The following is a 16,305-nucleotide window of genomic DNA, read 5'->3' as shown; positions in this document are numbered from 1 at the left end:
ACTTTGGTTTATCTATCTCTAGAAACAGATATCTACATAGGAATCCACAGAGGGCCGGTGTGGCTGCAGGTTTTCCTCCTTCCAACCAAACACCAGCACACCAGACTTGACTCATTTAATCAACTGATCTCAGTCTTCAGAGAGTTGATTGGTCAAACTGTGTGCTCTTGGTTGGTTGGAACAAAAACCTGCAGCCACACCGGCCCTTTGTGGACACAGTTTGGACACCCCTGGCGATGATTTCAAAGTTAACTCCCTGCATGCATAATATCAGATCAATATTGTCATTCTCACGTATCAAGTTTCTAGTCTAGAGAATAGGAGATCTGTCTAGAATAGGATATCTGTTTTTTAGATACATTTACCGTTGGCCCCAGAGATTATGAATCGTGTCACCACCAGCCATGACACCTGCACATTGACTTTGTGTTGTGAATAAACTATTTAAACAATATTCAGTGTCTGGTTTGAGTTTGGTATCGCTCTGCAGGTAGTCTGCAAGAAAAGGTCTTTTTTTTTTAACATTGCAGTAACATGACATGTGTCATCAACCACTACTCCACCAAGACAGCACTGTTTACATTTGAAACATATTTGCTGTCAGTGAACTGCAGCTGCTCATTTGCAATATTGTGTTTGTGTTTTTCTTTTTCTCTCGTCTCCTTTGTACTAACGAACAAACGGGGAGAGTTTTGTGCCCTTCTAAACCATTGTAGTGTTTCGACTGTGAGTCACAGAACATCGTCTGCGCAGAAAATAACTCTCTGTCAACTCTCTCGGGTCTCAAGACAAAGTTCAGAAAAATCTGACAGTCGAGTGAAACGCACAGTCAACAGGCCTTCCTGACAGCAGACATGTTGACTTGTCACAATAGGAAAAAGCACAGCAGGTGTTCGCAGTAAACCGTGACAGAGCGCCCACGAGTCGCACGAATAATACGAGGGACCTAAAACTGAAGCAGCTGAAGGTAAAGCGGCATTGTGCTTTACCTGCTGACATGTCAGTATCCTCCATGAAAACTTGAAAATGATGATTTTATCTGACAATAAAGTGAAGTCTAATCCAACTCAAAAGTTGGGCAGTCCCTAGTTAATCATCTATTTGACCCTAAATGGGATCATACTTTATGAAATGATCATTCTGTATGGAAGAAGACCTGAAACTAGTGATTGAATCAATGCCGTTTCCCCGTAAGACTCAATACAATCAGACCCTATTGTTGCAGCCAGTGGAGCTGCCCCCTGTTGGCCATTAGAAAGAACGCAGGTTTAAGAGCCTGTCCACCAATTATACTGTCAGTGGTAAAAAAAAAAAATTAATAATCCATTAGAGGTGAAAGCTCTGCACTGAGAATGTTGTATGTAAGACTCACGCATTAACTTAACAGCAGGACTTTATAGCTGCAGTTGGTTGAGGTCTAACTCATTTTTAACTATACTGTATTTTCATTATGGATTAATCTGCTGATCATCGATCCATGAATCGATTGACTGATTCCTTCATGAAAAATAAAAATAAGGAAATAGTGAAAAATATTAAATGAAATGATTTAAAAAATGAAAATAATTTAAAGGAGAAGCAGCAAATTCTCAAAATGAACGAATGATCAAAATAGTTGCCAATTATTTTCTGTCAGTTGATTAATAAAGTAAAAAACACAGAGTTTAATCTCAATTCCATTTTTTAATAATCAGAAAATCACTTCACTGAGCTCATAATGGGAATTTGTATTTCCCACTGTAACGTCTCCTGCAATAAAGCTCAAATTCAAACTAATGAATTCACAGTCGTGTTTACTGGATGTTAAGATGACGCATTGTGGCAATCTGAGTCAGTGCGATGGAAAGAAATGAAAGTATGATTACAATATTATTCAATTTAATCAAATGGTTAAAGATCCATTGACTGTACTACATCAGTTTGAAAAGGTGAGCAGGTTCTCCGCCCTGACACACAAACACATGATGCAGAGAGAGACAATATGTCCTGATGATAAAATCAGACCTGCTTTCTTTTGATTTGATTCACTGCAGCGTCATCTCGGTCTCATCTGTAGGTGGATGTACAGAAACAGAGTGAGGACAGCAATAGTTTCCCAACTGAGACCTCTGCTGGTGACACACGAGTTAAGCTCTATGAGCTACTGCAGAGGCCTGAGAACTGATATCAGCCATTTCTGGGACTTTATCTGAGTGTTTTTTTAAGGGGAACTAGTCTGTCTTGGACATTAATCCTCTGATTTGCTTTTGAGGTTGACATCTTTCTTATTTAGTATAACGTCTGCATGAATAGATTTGCTCTGACATTTGGTACAGATAGTCTCTGTGCCCAGAGGACAAATCCTAATTTATTTCGGTGATCCCCTGATCATCTGTCACCAACTGCGGGTTTTAAAATTTAATTTGAAGTTTCTGCAAAACGATGACAACCCCTCCCGTCAGCCTCAGCGTTACTTTGTGTACATCAGGCTGCTTCAGTACACACAGACTGAAGGACAACTGAACAAAGATCAGTAAACACAGCCACAGAAATATTAGCTATATGAACATTAAATGTATACACAAGTATGTATTCATTAGTTCAAATGTAGTCAGTTGGAGACCCACCACTCATTGATGTATCATATCTCTGTGCTGCAGTAGTTGTTGAGAGTTAGATGAGAAGCTTAGCATAAAGACCAGACTGGTAAGAGAACCAAATGCAGAAATCGGTTAATATGTTTGTTTGCACTAATCTTTAGTGAAACGATCACTTCATGAAAAAATGATCACAGCAAACACTGCAAGCTTTGATGCTTCCTTTTCTAAACGCCACATCCTTGTATTAAGTCTCGGCTCGTGACCTCTGTTCTTCTTTGTTGGAACTTTCTATTCAGACTTCTCGGTTTAGCCCAACACGGTCTCGTGCTGGGCTGGGTGCACGAGACATTATGACAAATATACACACTCTGATGTTACTGTTAGGGAAGCTGTTTAAGGAACATAAGTACGGTACAGTAGGAATTTGATGTCAGCTGCAAATCTTAAAATCTTTTTATTCACGCTTTGGTAGAGTTGACAGTATGAATGTTGAATGAATGTAACCCTAACCCTACACATGAAGGATCCCCAACAGGATATGAGGCCAACAGAAGAACATATAATAATAATAAGAAGAAGAAGAAGAAGAAGAAGAAGAAGAAGAAGAACTTTATTTATATAGCACCAAACAGAGTTTACAGAGCAGCAGTGATTGACAGAAACAATGAAAAGAAAATAAATGATAAAAGGACAATTACTAAACATAGAACATTTATAGATACAATTTAAACATACAGTAAAGAGAATAAAAAGTAAAAATAAAAATACATTTTAAAAAATAGATAAAAATAGACATTATCACAAGAATGCCAATCTGTAAAAATGAGTTTTAAGAAGTGATTTAAAAGTGATTTACTGATTCGGCGAGCCTTAGCTCTTTGGGCAGGTCGCTCCAGAGTCGAGGGGCCCTGATCGAGGCGCGATTACTTCTTGTTTTTAACCTCGACCCTGGAACAACCAGAAGTGACCCTCCTGATGATCTAAGGCTCATAGGGGGGTTTAAGATGTCTGCAATATAATTAGGAGTCAGACCCTTGCAGGCTTTAAAAGTGATCAGCAAAATCTTAAAATCCATCCCAAAATGCATAAGGAAAAAAGGCAAATTCTGTACAAGTTAAAGGCATGAGAGAGATTTTTTTATTGATGCCAGAGAGGAGTGAATTGCAACAGTCCAGTTCTGAGAAAATAAAGGTATGGATTATTTTTTCTAGGTTGGATTTTCAGAGCATGGGTTTGACTCTGGATATAGTTCGTGAATGAAAAAAGCTGGACAAGTTTGTTAACATGTAGTAAAGGTATATAAAGGTTTCTGGCAGATGACTTGATATTAGTGTGAAGTGGACCAAGGGTAGAACAGTAAAACCTCAGTTTTGGAGTCATTGAGTAATAGATAAATTTGAGCCATCCAACATTTAATGTCGTCTACACAGTCATAAACAGCAGCCAGGCTTCCCGGGTCATCAGGTCTCAGCGGGAGCCAATCCCAGCTGGCAATGTGCAACTAGTCCTTCTTTGTACGGTGCATTTGTTGTTGTGTTTATGTGTCATTCACCAGTTTACACGAATGTTCATAGCTCGACATGATGTGATTAGTGGACTGGAGATGAGGAAGTGAAAAGAGGATTAGAGAAACAATCCTTAAATATAATTAATAATCTCACGACGACGGGGGCCGCCACAGGTTTTAAAGCGACCAGTTCTTTTTTCACTTCTTCCCACAGACACCAGATAAACCACGAATAGTGTTACATTAATCAACCAAAATGTCCCTTCAATGACAACACTTTTATTTTGAAATACTAATACTTTACAAGGGGAATTCTTAGCTGCAGCAACTGACCATATGAATGCACGGTATCTCCATGCTGAAGCAATACCAGTGACTCATTATGACTTGCTGAGTGCTGAGATTTAGATAGAATTAAGTATATATAAACAAATAAAGAACTTCCTTATGGGAGAATGAAAGCGAAAGAAAGTGCCAAGAGAGCAAGATTATTTTTTACGTTTTTCACAGAGTCTAAATATGAAAGTTTTAGTGATCTGTTTACACTGGCGGTACTAAAAGTGAATCCACACCTTTTGGTCATAATTTGAAATGAATCTGAGCTAAATATTGGAAATTATCAGAACTCAGTCACTGTTGTAGAAAGAAAATTATACAACGGTTAGTTACGACCAAGTCATGTTACTGGACAAGTATGCTGACAGCAAACTGCATGTATCAGTCCACTTGACAGGTGTTACATTACCGTTACATCGACAGTCACGGTCTATCTCATGTATTTGAGATTACTGATATAAAATATATTTAACTAATTAAATGTATTATTGCATGTGAAGGTGGTATTGAAATTAGCTCCACCTTTACCAGGTTTATCTTTTGTGTGTTAAATCGATCTGCTTTGAATCCACCTTGAGAATTACACAGAAATGAATTACCATCAATGTGATTACTTAGTATCCCTCTTCAGCTGTTTACTAAAGCACGACATCCGTATCTCACGTTGTTTTGATGAAAGTGAGCAGTAAAATGTCTCAACAGTGCTTTTTTCTCTCCTGCTTTAATTGCAGCAGCCTCTATTTAAAATAAAATGAGTAAGACTGCAACTCCCTGTTTGATACCCGTTAGAAAAAAAGAAGAAGTGAAAATAAGGGGAATAGAGCTATCGTTCACTTCCTCACTCTCTCTCGGACAAAGGCAACAGGCACAGGAGAGGTGTCTCATTACTGTAACTGATTTGAGAATCAGCATCAAAGGAAGATTCAGGGTACATTCTGAGGATAAATCAGTTCATCTTTGCGTGACACAGTAAGTATTAGAAATTTGTCATATGGTCATAAAGAAACTGTCTGAGCTCAGATTTGGGGTTTTTTTCTGTTTCCACAATGACATATTGTGCCTACATACAGTGATAATTTATGAGTTTACATATTTGTTGATTGTCACTGTTGTTGATGGGCTTGTTTGTTTGTCTTATTGTATTTTCAGAATCACCTTCTGCAGTTTTTTTTCATCTGCAGTGGACTATTTTTGTTGGTTGGATGATTTTAAAAATGGGTCATGAAGTGAAGGAGAACAAAACAATGCCAAAAGGAAGAGCAAAATACTTTAAACTAAGTATTATGTTTCTTTTGCTGAATATCGACAATGTTGTTGTTCCAGTCAGGGGATTTTCGCTGAGATCTTGCCGAATCAGTTACAGCACTGCTATATGTGCCAAGAGTAGGCCTAGTCTCAAAGCTGTTCCTAAGGATATTCCCCCAACAGTGACAGGTTTGGACTTGTCTCTAAACAAAATCACTAAAATACAAGGATCAGATTTCAAAAACCTACCGCTTTTGACACAGTTAGAAATAGATCGCAACATGATTTCACAGATAGACACGGGTGCCTTTGCTAATCTAATTTCCCTCAAGAACTTGAATCTAAACAATAATAAGCTTCATGAACTTAGAGCTGATCTTTTCGACGGTTTGAGAAACCTCACAGAGCTAAGAATTAGAAGTAATGGCATCAAAGTGGTGGCGTCAACTTCTTTCAAGTCCTTGACAAGCTTGAAGCTTTTGGACATCTCTTTCAACAGACTGAACCACTTAACAAACGTGCATGCTATAATACAACACCTGCCAAATCTAAAAGATCTGTCAATCTATGGCAATGGTTTTACCACTTTTAACTCGTGGGAACTGACAAACAGCTCACTAGGGCTTACTTCCCTTGATGTGTCTCAAAATCCCTTTGGAGTCTTTAACATCACTACAGATATTTTTCCAGATCTCACCAGGTTTAATATCGGTGGCTTTCATAGTAAGCAACATATGAAATGGGAGGTGCGTAACACAACTTTTCCAAGTCGAGTGTCTACTCTTGATATTAGTGGGCTTGAATTGGTGTTTGGTCACATGAAAACCTTTCTAGAGAGCGTCAACTCCTCCTTGATTTCTATGAGGATGAACTCAATGAAATACAACCTCACAGCACTAATCAACATTTCCTGCACCATCCCAACAATGTCCACGCTCCAACTCCGACGTAACAAACTCCATTTTATCCGTTCCAATTTATTCAAGTTGTGTATCAACGTAACAGAGTTAGATTTAGCAGAGAGTCGAATTAAAAATATCCACGACGAGGCTTTCGCATCAATGCAAGGTTTAAAAATCTTGACTTTAAGTCGTAACTCGCTCCACTCTGTTCCAGCCGCAACAAAATATATACCAACTCTTGAAGAGTTAGATCTCAGCAAAAATAACATCACCACACTTGGATGTCAAGATTTTGCCAATATGACAAAGCTTAAACACCTCAGGCTTTTTAATAATTTCATCTCGGCTCTAAACGATTGTGTTTTCAAGGATTTAATACAACTGCAAGTTTTAAAGCTACAGGGCAACCATATCTGCAAGTTTGGTGGTGCTTTCAAAAAACCAAACTTACCAAATCTAACCCAACTGCGTTTGAATGGAAATGGACTCACCACTATTCAATCTGAGGCATTTAACGGCTTGCAATCCCTCCAGATGTTCTCATTACATGAAAATAAAATAAAAAATCTTGAAGACGGGTGTTTCATTGGATTGACGGATCTTACTGATCTTCAGCTGCAATCAAATAATATTAATCAATCAGTCATAAGACAAGAAGTTTTTAATCATCTGACAAATTTAAGAAGATTGGATTTGAGGACCAATCACATCAGATATAACTACAGTTCAGCTATGCCTAATCCACCATTTTCTAAACTGTCCCATTTGCAAATATTGGCTATTCCTGGACAACACCGACGAGGGAAGTCCCTGCTGCCCTCCAACCTCCTGCAAGGTTTGACAAATCTTTTGGTTTTCAATACCAGGAACACTCAACTTTTATCCTTGTCCAAAGACATGTTTAATCACACCCCTCAACTGCAAATACTTGATATTAGCTCAAATGACATTGTGGATCTCTCTCCAGAATTGTTTTTCCCAATTCAAAACCTCAAAAGTCTCTACATATCCAGAATAAGTCTTCGGTCTCTAGATTTCTTAAAAGACGCCGGCCTCACCAAGCTGGAGTTCATACAGGCGAGAAAGAACGCATTTTCAGTTCTCAGCGAGGACGAAATGGATCCCCTAAAAGCTCTTGTTTATTTGGATTTGCAAGGCAATAGTTTCACCTGTGACTGTGATAATGCCTGGTTCATCAACTGGACAGAAAACAGCAACAAAACACAAGTTTTTGACGCCTATAACTTTGAGTGCAACTATCCTCCAGACCTAAAAGGTATGAAACTGTTGGACTTTGATATCAGGTTCTGCAAAGTGAGCACCGACTTCATCTGCTTTGTTTCAACCACATGTATGGTCCTCCTGTTTATGGTAGTATCCTTCACCTACCATTTCCTGAGGTGGCAGCTGACGTATGCCTACTACTACTTCTTGGCTTTGCTCTTTGACTCAAAGAATCAAAACAAGCAGGCCGCAAATCTGTATGACGCCTTTATCTCCTACAACACCCATGATGAGCCATGGGTCATCCAAGAGCTGTTGCCAAAACTGGAAGGAGAGCAGGGCTGGAGATTGTGTCTGCACCATCGAGACTTCGAGCCAGGTAAGACCACCGCTTACACCTTAAAATAAACTTATTTTCTTTGCATCAGCTGGGCTTGAATGCAAAGAGTTTACTTTTTAGCCATGATTGACTTTTGGGATGGCGATGTCAATCCAATGTTGGTTGGTTCTTTAGATGGATTAACATCCATACAGCCAAACCTTTTCTTATAGTAACATGATTAGCTGTGTAAGCGCTCACTTATACTGCAAAATAAATACATGATTAGCTGTGTAAGCGCTCACTTATACTGCAAAATAAATCAACATCTACTGTACTTGATGAATTGTTCAGTGCATTTGATGGGCTGAAATTCTTTCCAAATTAGCAGGACAGAACAAATGCGCTCTTGGTTTCCTCCACCTCAATCAAACACGAAAACATTTGTGTGTGTTTTTTAGAAATGTACAGTTACAGCTGCTGCTCAGCCAAGAATCCTGTGCCTTTGAACATGGATCAAACAATCAGAGCTGGTTATAAGTGCATCAATGAAGACAAAATTCATCCACAGATAAATAAGCTTTCTAGAGCGTGTTTGTGTCAGCTCTGGTGTCCAGATATAGAAAACCATCACTCACACTAAACATGCAACATCAGTTATGTACCTTCATCTCTACTCCATTAGGTGTCACCATTGTACCTTTTGTACTGCACTAATAAAACGAACAAACGAGGAGAATACAGAGTCTGTGACTGACCCCTGTTCTTTACCTTCCTCTTCCTCAGGTAAACCCATCATAGAAAACATCACGGATGCCATCTATGCAAGCAGGAAGACCATCTGTGTGATCAGTCGAAGATACCTCGAGAGTGAGTGGTGCTCCAGAGAGATCCAGGTGGCCAGGTAATGCTTCAACTGACTTTGAACATCTCTGAGCTGAGACACGTGGCGGCGTAACGCCTCAGAAACTCTGTGCGATACGCTAGAGCTGTTTACAATTACAGAAGAAGAGGGCATGCCAGTTAGCGACAGATGGATGAATGTTTCCATTGCACCATATAACTTTAATTTTTTTTCATTTCTGGCATTGTATTTACATGAATGGGAAGTTTCTACATCCCTTAAAAAGTTTTGTTTTTAAATTATGAGTTGATTACTCAGATTTGATAGCTGTTCATGCTCGGGTAATTTACTCAGCAGAAATGGTCCCAACTTTAGAGGATATGACTGAGAATGGATTTTTTGGGGGTTTCCCAGTATTCCCAGTTTCCAATCCTCTTCCTCGACCATCTTTCTTTCCCCTCCGTCTAGCTTTCGTCTCTTCGATGAGCGGAAGGACGTACTGATCCTGGTGTTTCTGGAGGAGATCCCCACCTATGAGATGTCTCCTCACCACCGCATGAGGAAGCTGCTGAAGAGGCAGACCTACCTGAGCTGGCCGCAAGATCGGGAGCACACCGAGGTGTTCTGGGAGAAACTCCGTAAGGCTCTGAGGGCCGAAGAAGAAGGTCTCTATGAAGACAGGCTCCTTCTTACCGTGATGGACTGACCGGGAGGTTTGAGTCTTATGACATTCTTATGCCTTCATGTTTTAATACCAACTCTCTGGCCTGTCATTGACACTAGATTAAATCATCTGCCAATACGTTAACTAACTGGAATGGAAAATCAGTTGCCACAAACTGGAAGATCAAGTTATGATTAATACAAGTCAAATTATTTTTTCCGTTTCAAAAAAAGCGCGAGCCCCGCCTTTGACTTCTCGAATAAATCATCAACTGCTAATCATAGCTAAATAATTGGGTGATGACAAACTGCGATTTGACAAATTGATGTGGTCAAAATATCTTAGCTGACTGTTCTCCCTGAAAAACACACTTCCCTGTCTGGGTAAAAAGTCACTTTCAGTTTTTATTCAGTCAACTGTGAAGTGATACTTCTCTTATCATGCCACAGTCTGACATGTTTTCAGGGTTTTTTTTCATTAATCATGATGCCTACGTCTTTTTATTGGCATTGTCGTTGCGGTTTTTTAAACTTACCTGTTGATGCTTGCTAACAGTTTCAGTGAAAAAGTACTTTTCATCCAAATGACCCTAAATCAAACTATCTTCATAAATCATCTATGAGATTGCTGTCAACCTGCTGAACTGCCTGAATGAGCATCAATTATCAAGTAGATTAAGACATAATCTTAAGGCATAAATCTCCGTGACAGTCTAGACAAACAATAAATCAGTCATCTCAGAAACATTTCAATAATGCCGTCATAACTAGTCTGTTAGATTACTTTCATTCCTTGCTCTCTAGAATCGGTAAAAGTCTCCTCTCCTGCCTTGATTTTAAGGTATTATTGATACCTTTCAAAGAACAGAGAGGCTTCACTTTGTTTTTTATCAGATCTTTTAATTCCCTCTGTCCTCTTTGTCAGATGTGTTCTGGTTGGACTCCAAGACTTTGGTGTGACCTGATCAGGGATCTAAAATTGGTTTAAAAAAAACCTTTTTGATGATTTAATTGATGTTTTATAACTTTAATTCATTTTACTCTCTTTATGTTTTGTACTGTGCTTGTAAAGGACGATAACTGTGTTTTAAGGTTTGTTACATGTGCAGAATGTGCATGCAGTCCACCTGAAATTAGAGTTTTGACTGACTAATCACTGTGAAGTAAGATAACATCTTCAAGATCATAAAATATGATGTATATAATTATATTTCAAAGTTTTAATTTCAAGAATTTTCATTGCCACAGCTGAAAAAGTTGTCGAACATGGTGAATGCAGTGAATACAAACAAACACATGTATTATTAAACATCTGTTTTTATTTTATTTTATTAAATAACATTATGAAATTCTTTAACAGTGTCTTATTTTTGCGAGTACAGCATTTCATACTCCATGTCAGACATGGTAAACATCGAGACAGAATTGACAAAAATCTCACAATACTTGTTTTCTGTTTAGTTCAGGCGCTGTAGCTACAGCTTACAGTGTACTATGTATTTAGAATACTACACGTCATTGTTCATAGAACAGAACAAATATTAAAAGGAGAATGTAACAAAAAATACACAATAGTTCCTGTTACAGTAATTTTAAAACTATTTAAGCGTAGAATGTGAAGTCTTACTATGACAACAGTGGCAGATATTTGGTTATTTGGTGCAGGGATGCAGAAATGAGCTGTCATGTGGAGTTCATGCTGATACAGTTGGGCTTTGGGTTCCCTCTTTGAGAATCTGAGCGTTGTTCCTCCTCCTTTGACTGCAAAGAAAAATGGATACACAACATGAGTTTGGTTCAGTATTTGGTTTAAAGTACCAAATGAATCAAGAGAGACGTGAGTGTACTCACTCCAAACACTCTTTCACTCTCTGGGTCCAGCTGACTGACGGATCGGCACACACGAAACTTCCTCGAACGTGGAAGCTGTGGAATCCAGGAAACAAAAAAGAAACGATCATGCACAGGGCACGCGAATGCACTTCATGTACTAGATCTCTCAATCCAGCGTGTCGGCTGGTGTAAACATTAACAACACTAACTAGTGTTGCAATTTATACACATTAGATCATACTCTCGTCACGTCATATCTGTTTTCTAACGTGTGTCCTCTGAAAAATCTACATTTATTGGATTTGACTTCCAAATTCAGACACTAAGGAATCATAAACAAACACTTTTGTGATAGTCGATTAAGCCGTTTAAGTAATTTCAAGCTAAAATACATAAGATTTGATGGGTGAATTGAGGCTTTGCATGATAGCAAACTGATTATTGCAGCTCTTATTCTTATTTTATGTGCTGCACATCTTGCTTACATTGCCCATAAAGTCTTTGTTTCTAGCATCATTTTACTGCACTGGAGCCTGACATGAGAACTCACATGATGGCATCGATGTCGCAGGAAGTGTTGATGGTCTGGATGGTGTAACCAACAGCTCGTCTGCATAACACCGGACGCTTTCTGTACCTTAGGCAGCAGCTCGCTTTAAAGACAAGAGCAGACAAACCTTTTCATTTGCATGCAGGAAACACAACATTCAAGCACACTGAGCACTCCTGGTAGAGTCTATCTATGGAAATATGTCATTATAAAAGACAAAATAGAGCTTCTCCCTTCCTAAATGCAGCAAATCTGACACAAATCCTTTGGTATTCCAGTCGTAGCCGTTGGACTCACCTGTCTCTGTGCTGCCGATAAAGCTGCTGAGGATGATGAGTGAGCACAGCACTCCCAGGAGACACGCTTTGCCGCTTGCCATAGTTCGACGGTCGGCGTGCTTTTTCTCTGCTGATCTGTATCAGTCTGTAGTAAGCTGTGTTTGGTGGTGTGCAGTGCCTGAGGGAAATCAGCGAGATTTAAGTAGAGCAGGTAGGGTTTTCCCCCTGTTACGCAATCCAGCAAGGTGCCACCTCCAGAAGTGAAATGTGTGCTAGATTAGATTAGATGTGGCGAGTTACATGTCAAATTTCAACAGGCAGCCTTTTACCTGAGGCTTTAATTAGCAAAGAGAGACACAGTCCGGTGAACATAGTGCAGCTACAGAGACAGATATTTTCCTCATGTTGTGTTTACAACTTGTTTTTGCAGCCCCCAAGTTGCCAAAAAAGGTTGCAGGTTTAAATCACAAATAAGAGGACTTGGACATCACCAATAGACCCTTTCATTTCACTTTCATTCACTTATACTACAGTGTGCTCTCACACACGCATACCTGAGGAATCACATCATAGTCAGCGATGACTGGATTCTTAATAGAGATGTTTTTAGGTAGGTTTTACGTAGGAATGGGTGTCACTGCGAGCGTGCACAGACACAGAGTTGAGCTGTTTCAGCAGCAGGACTACAGGTTAGTCAGTTAGTCACTCGCTTGACACCAGGCGAATGGAATTTCAACAATACGTGTGTGTGTGACTTACTATGTGCTCCACTAAACATGTGGTCCACCTATCTCTATCTGACCATCAGATATCACCTCTGAGGATCTGTGGCTACTAAAAATAGAACCTCACAAGAAAGGAGTGATGAATCTGGCACAATGGGTGTTACAATAACACAATTTAAGTAGAAGTAGAAGTAACATAATTGGCATGAGAAGTGAGGTGGAAGGTTTATCTTCAGTGCACGTAACTCAGATAACACCCGCTCGCATGAAAAGACAAACAGAAACCTTTTGTTGAGTAGAAAGTCCGCCGACTTTCATCTGAAATTGATTTTTTTGTTGCTGTGAGACGTGACAAAATCTGCATGTCTTCCCAACAGCAGCAAGGTAACTAGACTAGTGGTACGTTGCTGCTGTGAAGCTTCAAGTCGCTGGAAGTGCCCAGGTCAAAATATAAACACTGGGGTGACCGAGCGTTTTCCGTTGCCGCCCCCAGGCTCTGGAATAAGCTCCCCGTCGAGATGCGTCTCGTTTCTGACCTGGGCCTTTTTAAATCCAGGCTAAAAACCCACTTATTTAGGATGGCTTTTAACACCCAGTAGTATGATGACACTTTTATTATTTCTTATTCGATTTTGTTGCATTTTATAGTTTTTATTGTTTTTATTTTGTTTGTTTTTTACCTATTGTTCTCGTTATTTATTATCTACTGTAAAGCACTTTGGTACACCGAAAGGACTGTTGTAAAGGGCTGTATAAGTAAAGTACATTTACATTAACATTTACATATGACACGTCGTTTTATATCTAGATGGCTGGATAAGAGATTATATTAATTAACAAGCCCACCGGTGTTGAGCATTACGTTACTTGGCGTGTTGTTCTACGTCCTTTGCTAAGACTAACAAACAGGAACAGACCCTTAAATAAGGAGGATCGGATTCAAAGCATCAAAGTTTAAGTTGAATTTATTGTTCCTGTACAAGAGGAGCGTCTCACAGTGCGACACACTAAAGGGGTTACAGAGAAAAGACTCCCTGAGGAGCGTTGACAGTTGGTTCTTATACATTTTCCTGAAGATGGGCTGTTTTAACCCCTGTAAATTGTTAACAGTCAATTTGCATACAATTCATTTAAACAGCTTTCTTCAACACGTCCCCTAATGAATAACCAGTATGTCCCCAATCTTGATGTCACCTCTCTGACCTGTCCCTTACTCATTCTGTTCTGAAATCCCTCTATTCATACATTAACCTGAACTTTACCTTACCCTGCCAGTCTCAGAAAAGCAGCAATAAAGGGAAGTGCCCTAAGGACATGTAATATAAGAACAAACATTGTATAAGTTAAAACATCTAACTAGCTGTGTAACCCTGATTTTTTATAACAATCTCGTTCTTTATATCAGCTTTGAAGCGAACAAACGTTTGAAATGAAAATCTGGAGGTCGCATGATGGCTGATCCATTACGTGACGTGATAATGAATATTCAGGAAAGTACATCCAGGAAATGTTTAAAAACCAGGTTGGGTAAATTTGGCCCCCAGAGACCCTGACGGCATAAGACCATTTTTCTCATTATAAATGTAAACAATGCACTTCTATTATTATTTCTATAAACGTTGTGCTTCTATTGTGGAAGAAAAAAAAACCCTCGCTCCAATTACCCCCAGGCTCTCTCTTGGGTTAACCTGGCCTTGTTGTTATATGAGCCACAGTTATGTCACTGTCCGATATACGCCTGTTTAAATTGGTCCTTGTGTTGATGGTTAACCAGAAACAGTTAAATGACCTGCTGTAATGTAACTGGTCATAATAATCCTGTCATTCCATGGCGGATGTTTTTTCATTGTTTGCGTTGCTATTGCTACCTTCCTAGACATAATAGGTCCAATGTTCCAGTTGACATAAACAGACGTCTGAATCTCCAGACTAGAATATGCTGACACCTTTCTTGGTAAAAAACATTCTCTTTGTCTTATTTGTATAGTATTTGTGGTGTTATCTTGAGGTTTAAAGTCTACCCACCAGCATAATTTGAGAGCGTCTCTAATTCTCCTTGGCCAAGCGTCAGTAAATAATACAACATAAGACATCAGAGGCTCCTGAACACTTTCTTCCCTCCTGACCTCACCATTGACCTTTGACTTCAGCAATTTCTCCACAACAGTTTGCACGTGCTTTAAAAGATTTCCTGTGATTCCCAAGAGCGCTGCTGACGAAACAAACCTGGTATGTGTTATGAGAATTTTTAAGGAAGAACCCTTGAATAAGGAGGACTAGATCCAAAGTATCGAAGTTTAAGTTGAAGGGTTACAGAGAAAAGGCTCCCTGAAGAGCCTTATCAGTTCATTCTTATACATTTCTTAAATGGGCTGTCTCAGACACCTCCCTCACTGATGAGTCTGCTCAATAATGAACATTATGTATCAAAATGACACTTCTCAGGCCTGTTTCTCACGTGAAAGACAGGAAACACACATTATATGATCAAAACATCTGAACCTCAGTATCAATCTTAATTTTTATAACAATATGAAAAATGCCAAATGTACTGCACTGTAATGACACGTGAATTATGGCACTTCGCAGCACCTCGAAAACCATTTCTTTTTTTACAGTGAAGGCCATTTCTATTCGAAATATCATAAAACAACAGGCCTGTAGTCGTCTGCAGTGTTGCTCAAACTTGTTTGTTTTACATTCTGTGCCTCCATCACATTTTTTTGAGTTGATAAGGATATCGGTATCAGAAATGCATCAGAGAAATTACAACACTTTCCAAAAACAGTTCTAAAATTAATTTTTAGACCGAGTGCCAGACGAGGAATCCACGTCTAGGGATGTGCATTGATGTGTACAAGAGATATGTCCCACATGCTGATGCACGTATACAGCGATTTCCACAACACAGAAATGTAGGCAGTAGGCTTCATGAACACAGGAGGAGTACAGCAGATATTCCTCCTAAGTTTATATCTTGAATATCCGGAAACACAAGAGTAAAATTATAGTACACGTTCCTTCTGAACAATACGCCTTTTGTTAATCCCTCGCTGTATTAACACAATGCACACCCAACTTTCCTCTCTTGCTCTATCTATACAGCTAAATACAAAGATTATATTACCAAACTGTACTTCTTGAATGATGCCAAAGCCAATGCCAACCTGTTTCTTAAACGAGCATGTACATTTTCTATCCTTAGGTTACACGAGGTCACGTGTGGGCCTTGAGGTCCTCGGCAGTGTTAGTTGTTTGGCTTTGGTTGGGAACAGTAGGTGCCAGTCTATCTCAACACTG

At 39.2% G+C, this 16,305-nt stretch overlaps 2 protein-coding genes across 3 annotated transcripts; one reads left to right on the top strand and one right to left on the bottom strand.

Annotated features, from left to right (window-relative positions):
• Positions 1 to 5,250: 5,250 nt before the first annotated feature.
• LOC104928758 (toll-like receptor 13) lies at positions 5,251 to 10,973 on the top strand. Of its 2 annotated transcripts, XM_010743101.3 has the most exons (4): positions 5,251 to 5,391; positions 5,572 to 8,172; positions 8,899 to 9,016; positions 9,425 to 10,973. In XM_010743101.3, the coding sequence occupies exons 2-4, from the start codon at positions 5,625 to 5,627 to the stop codon at positions 9,660 to 9,662; spliced, it is 2,904 nt and encodes a 967-aa protein (XP_010741403.3). In that variant the 5' UTR covers positions 5,251 to 5,391; positions 5,572 to 5,624; the 3' UTR covers positions 9,663 to 10,973.
• Positions 10,611 to 12,458, bottom strand: ccl20b (chemokine (C-C motif) ligand 20b). Its single transcript, XM_019266991.2, has 4 exons — positions 12,300 to 12,458; positions 12,003 to 12,105; positions 11,471 to 11,545; positions 10,611 to 11,380 (listed from the first exon to the last, which is right to left on the bottom strand). The coding sequence occupies exons 1-4, from the start codon at positions 12,379 to 12,381 to the stop codon at positions 11,314 to 11,316; spliced, it is 327 nt and encodes a 108-aa protein (XP_019122536.2). The 5' UTR covers positions 12,382 to 12,458; the 3' UTR covers positions 10,611 to 11,313.
• Positions 12,459 to 16,305: the final 3,847 nt, after the last annotated feature.

This window comes from Larimichthys crocea, chromosome XXIII (assembly GCF_000972845.2).
Source record: "Larimichthys crocea isolate SSNF chromosome XXIII, L_crocea_2.0, whole genome shotgun sequence".
NCBI lineage: Eukaryota > Metazoa > Chordata > Actinopteri > Sciaenidae > Larimichthys > Larimichthys crocea.
This window is presented reverse-complemented; position numbering and strand designations above follow the sequence as displayed.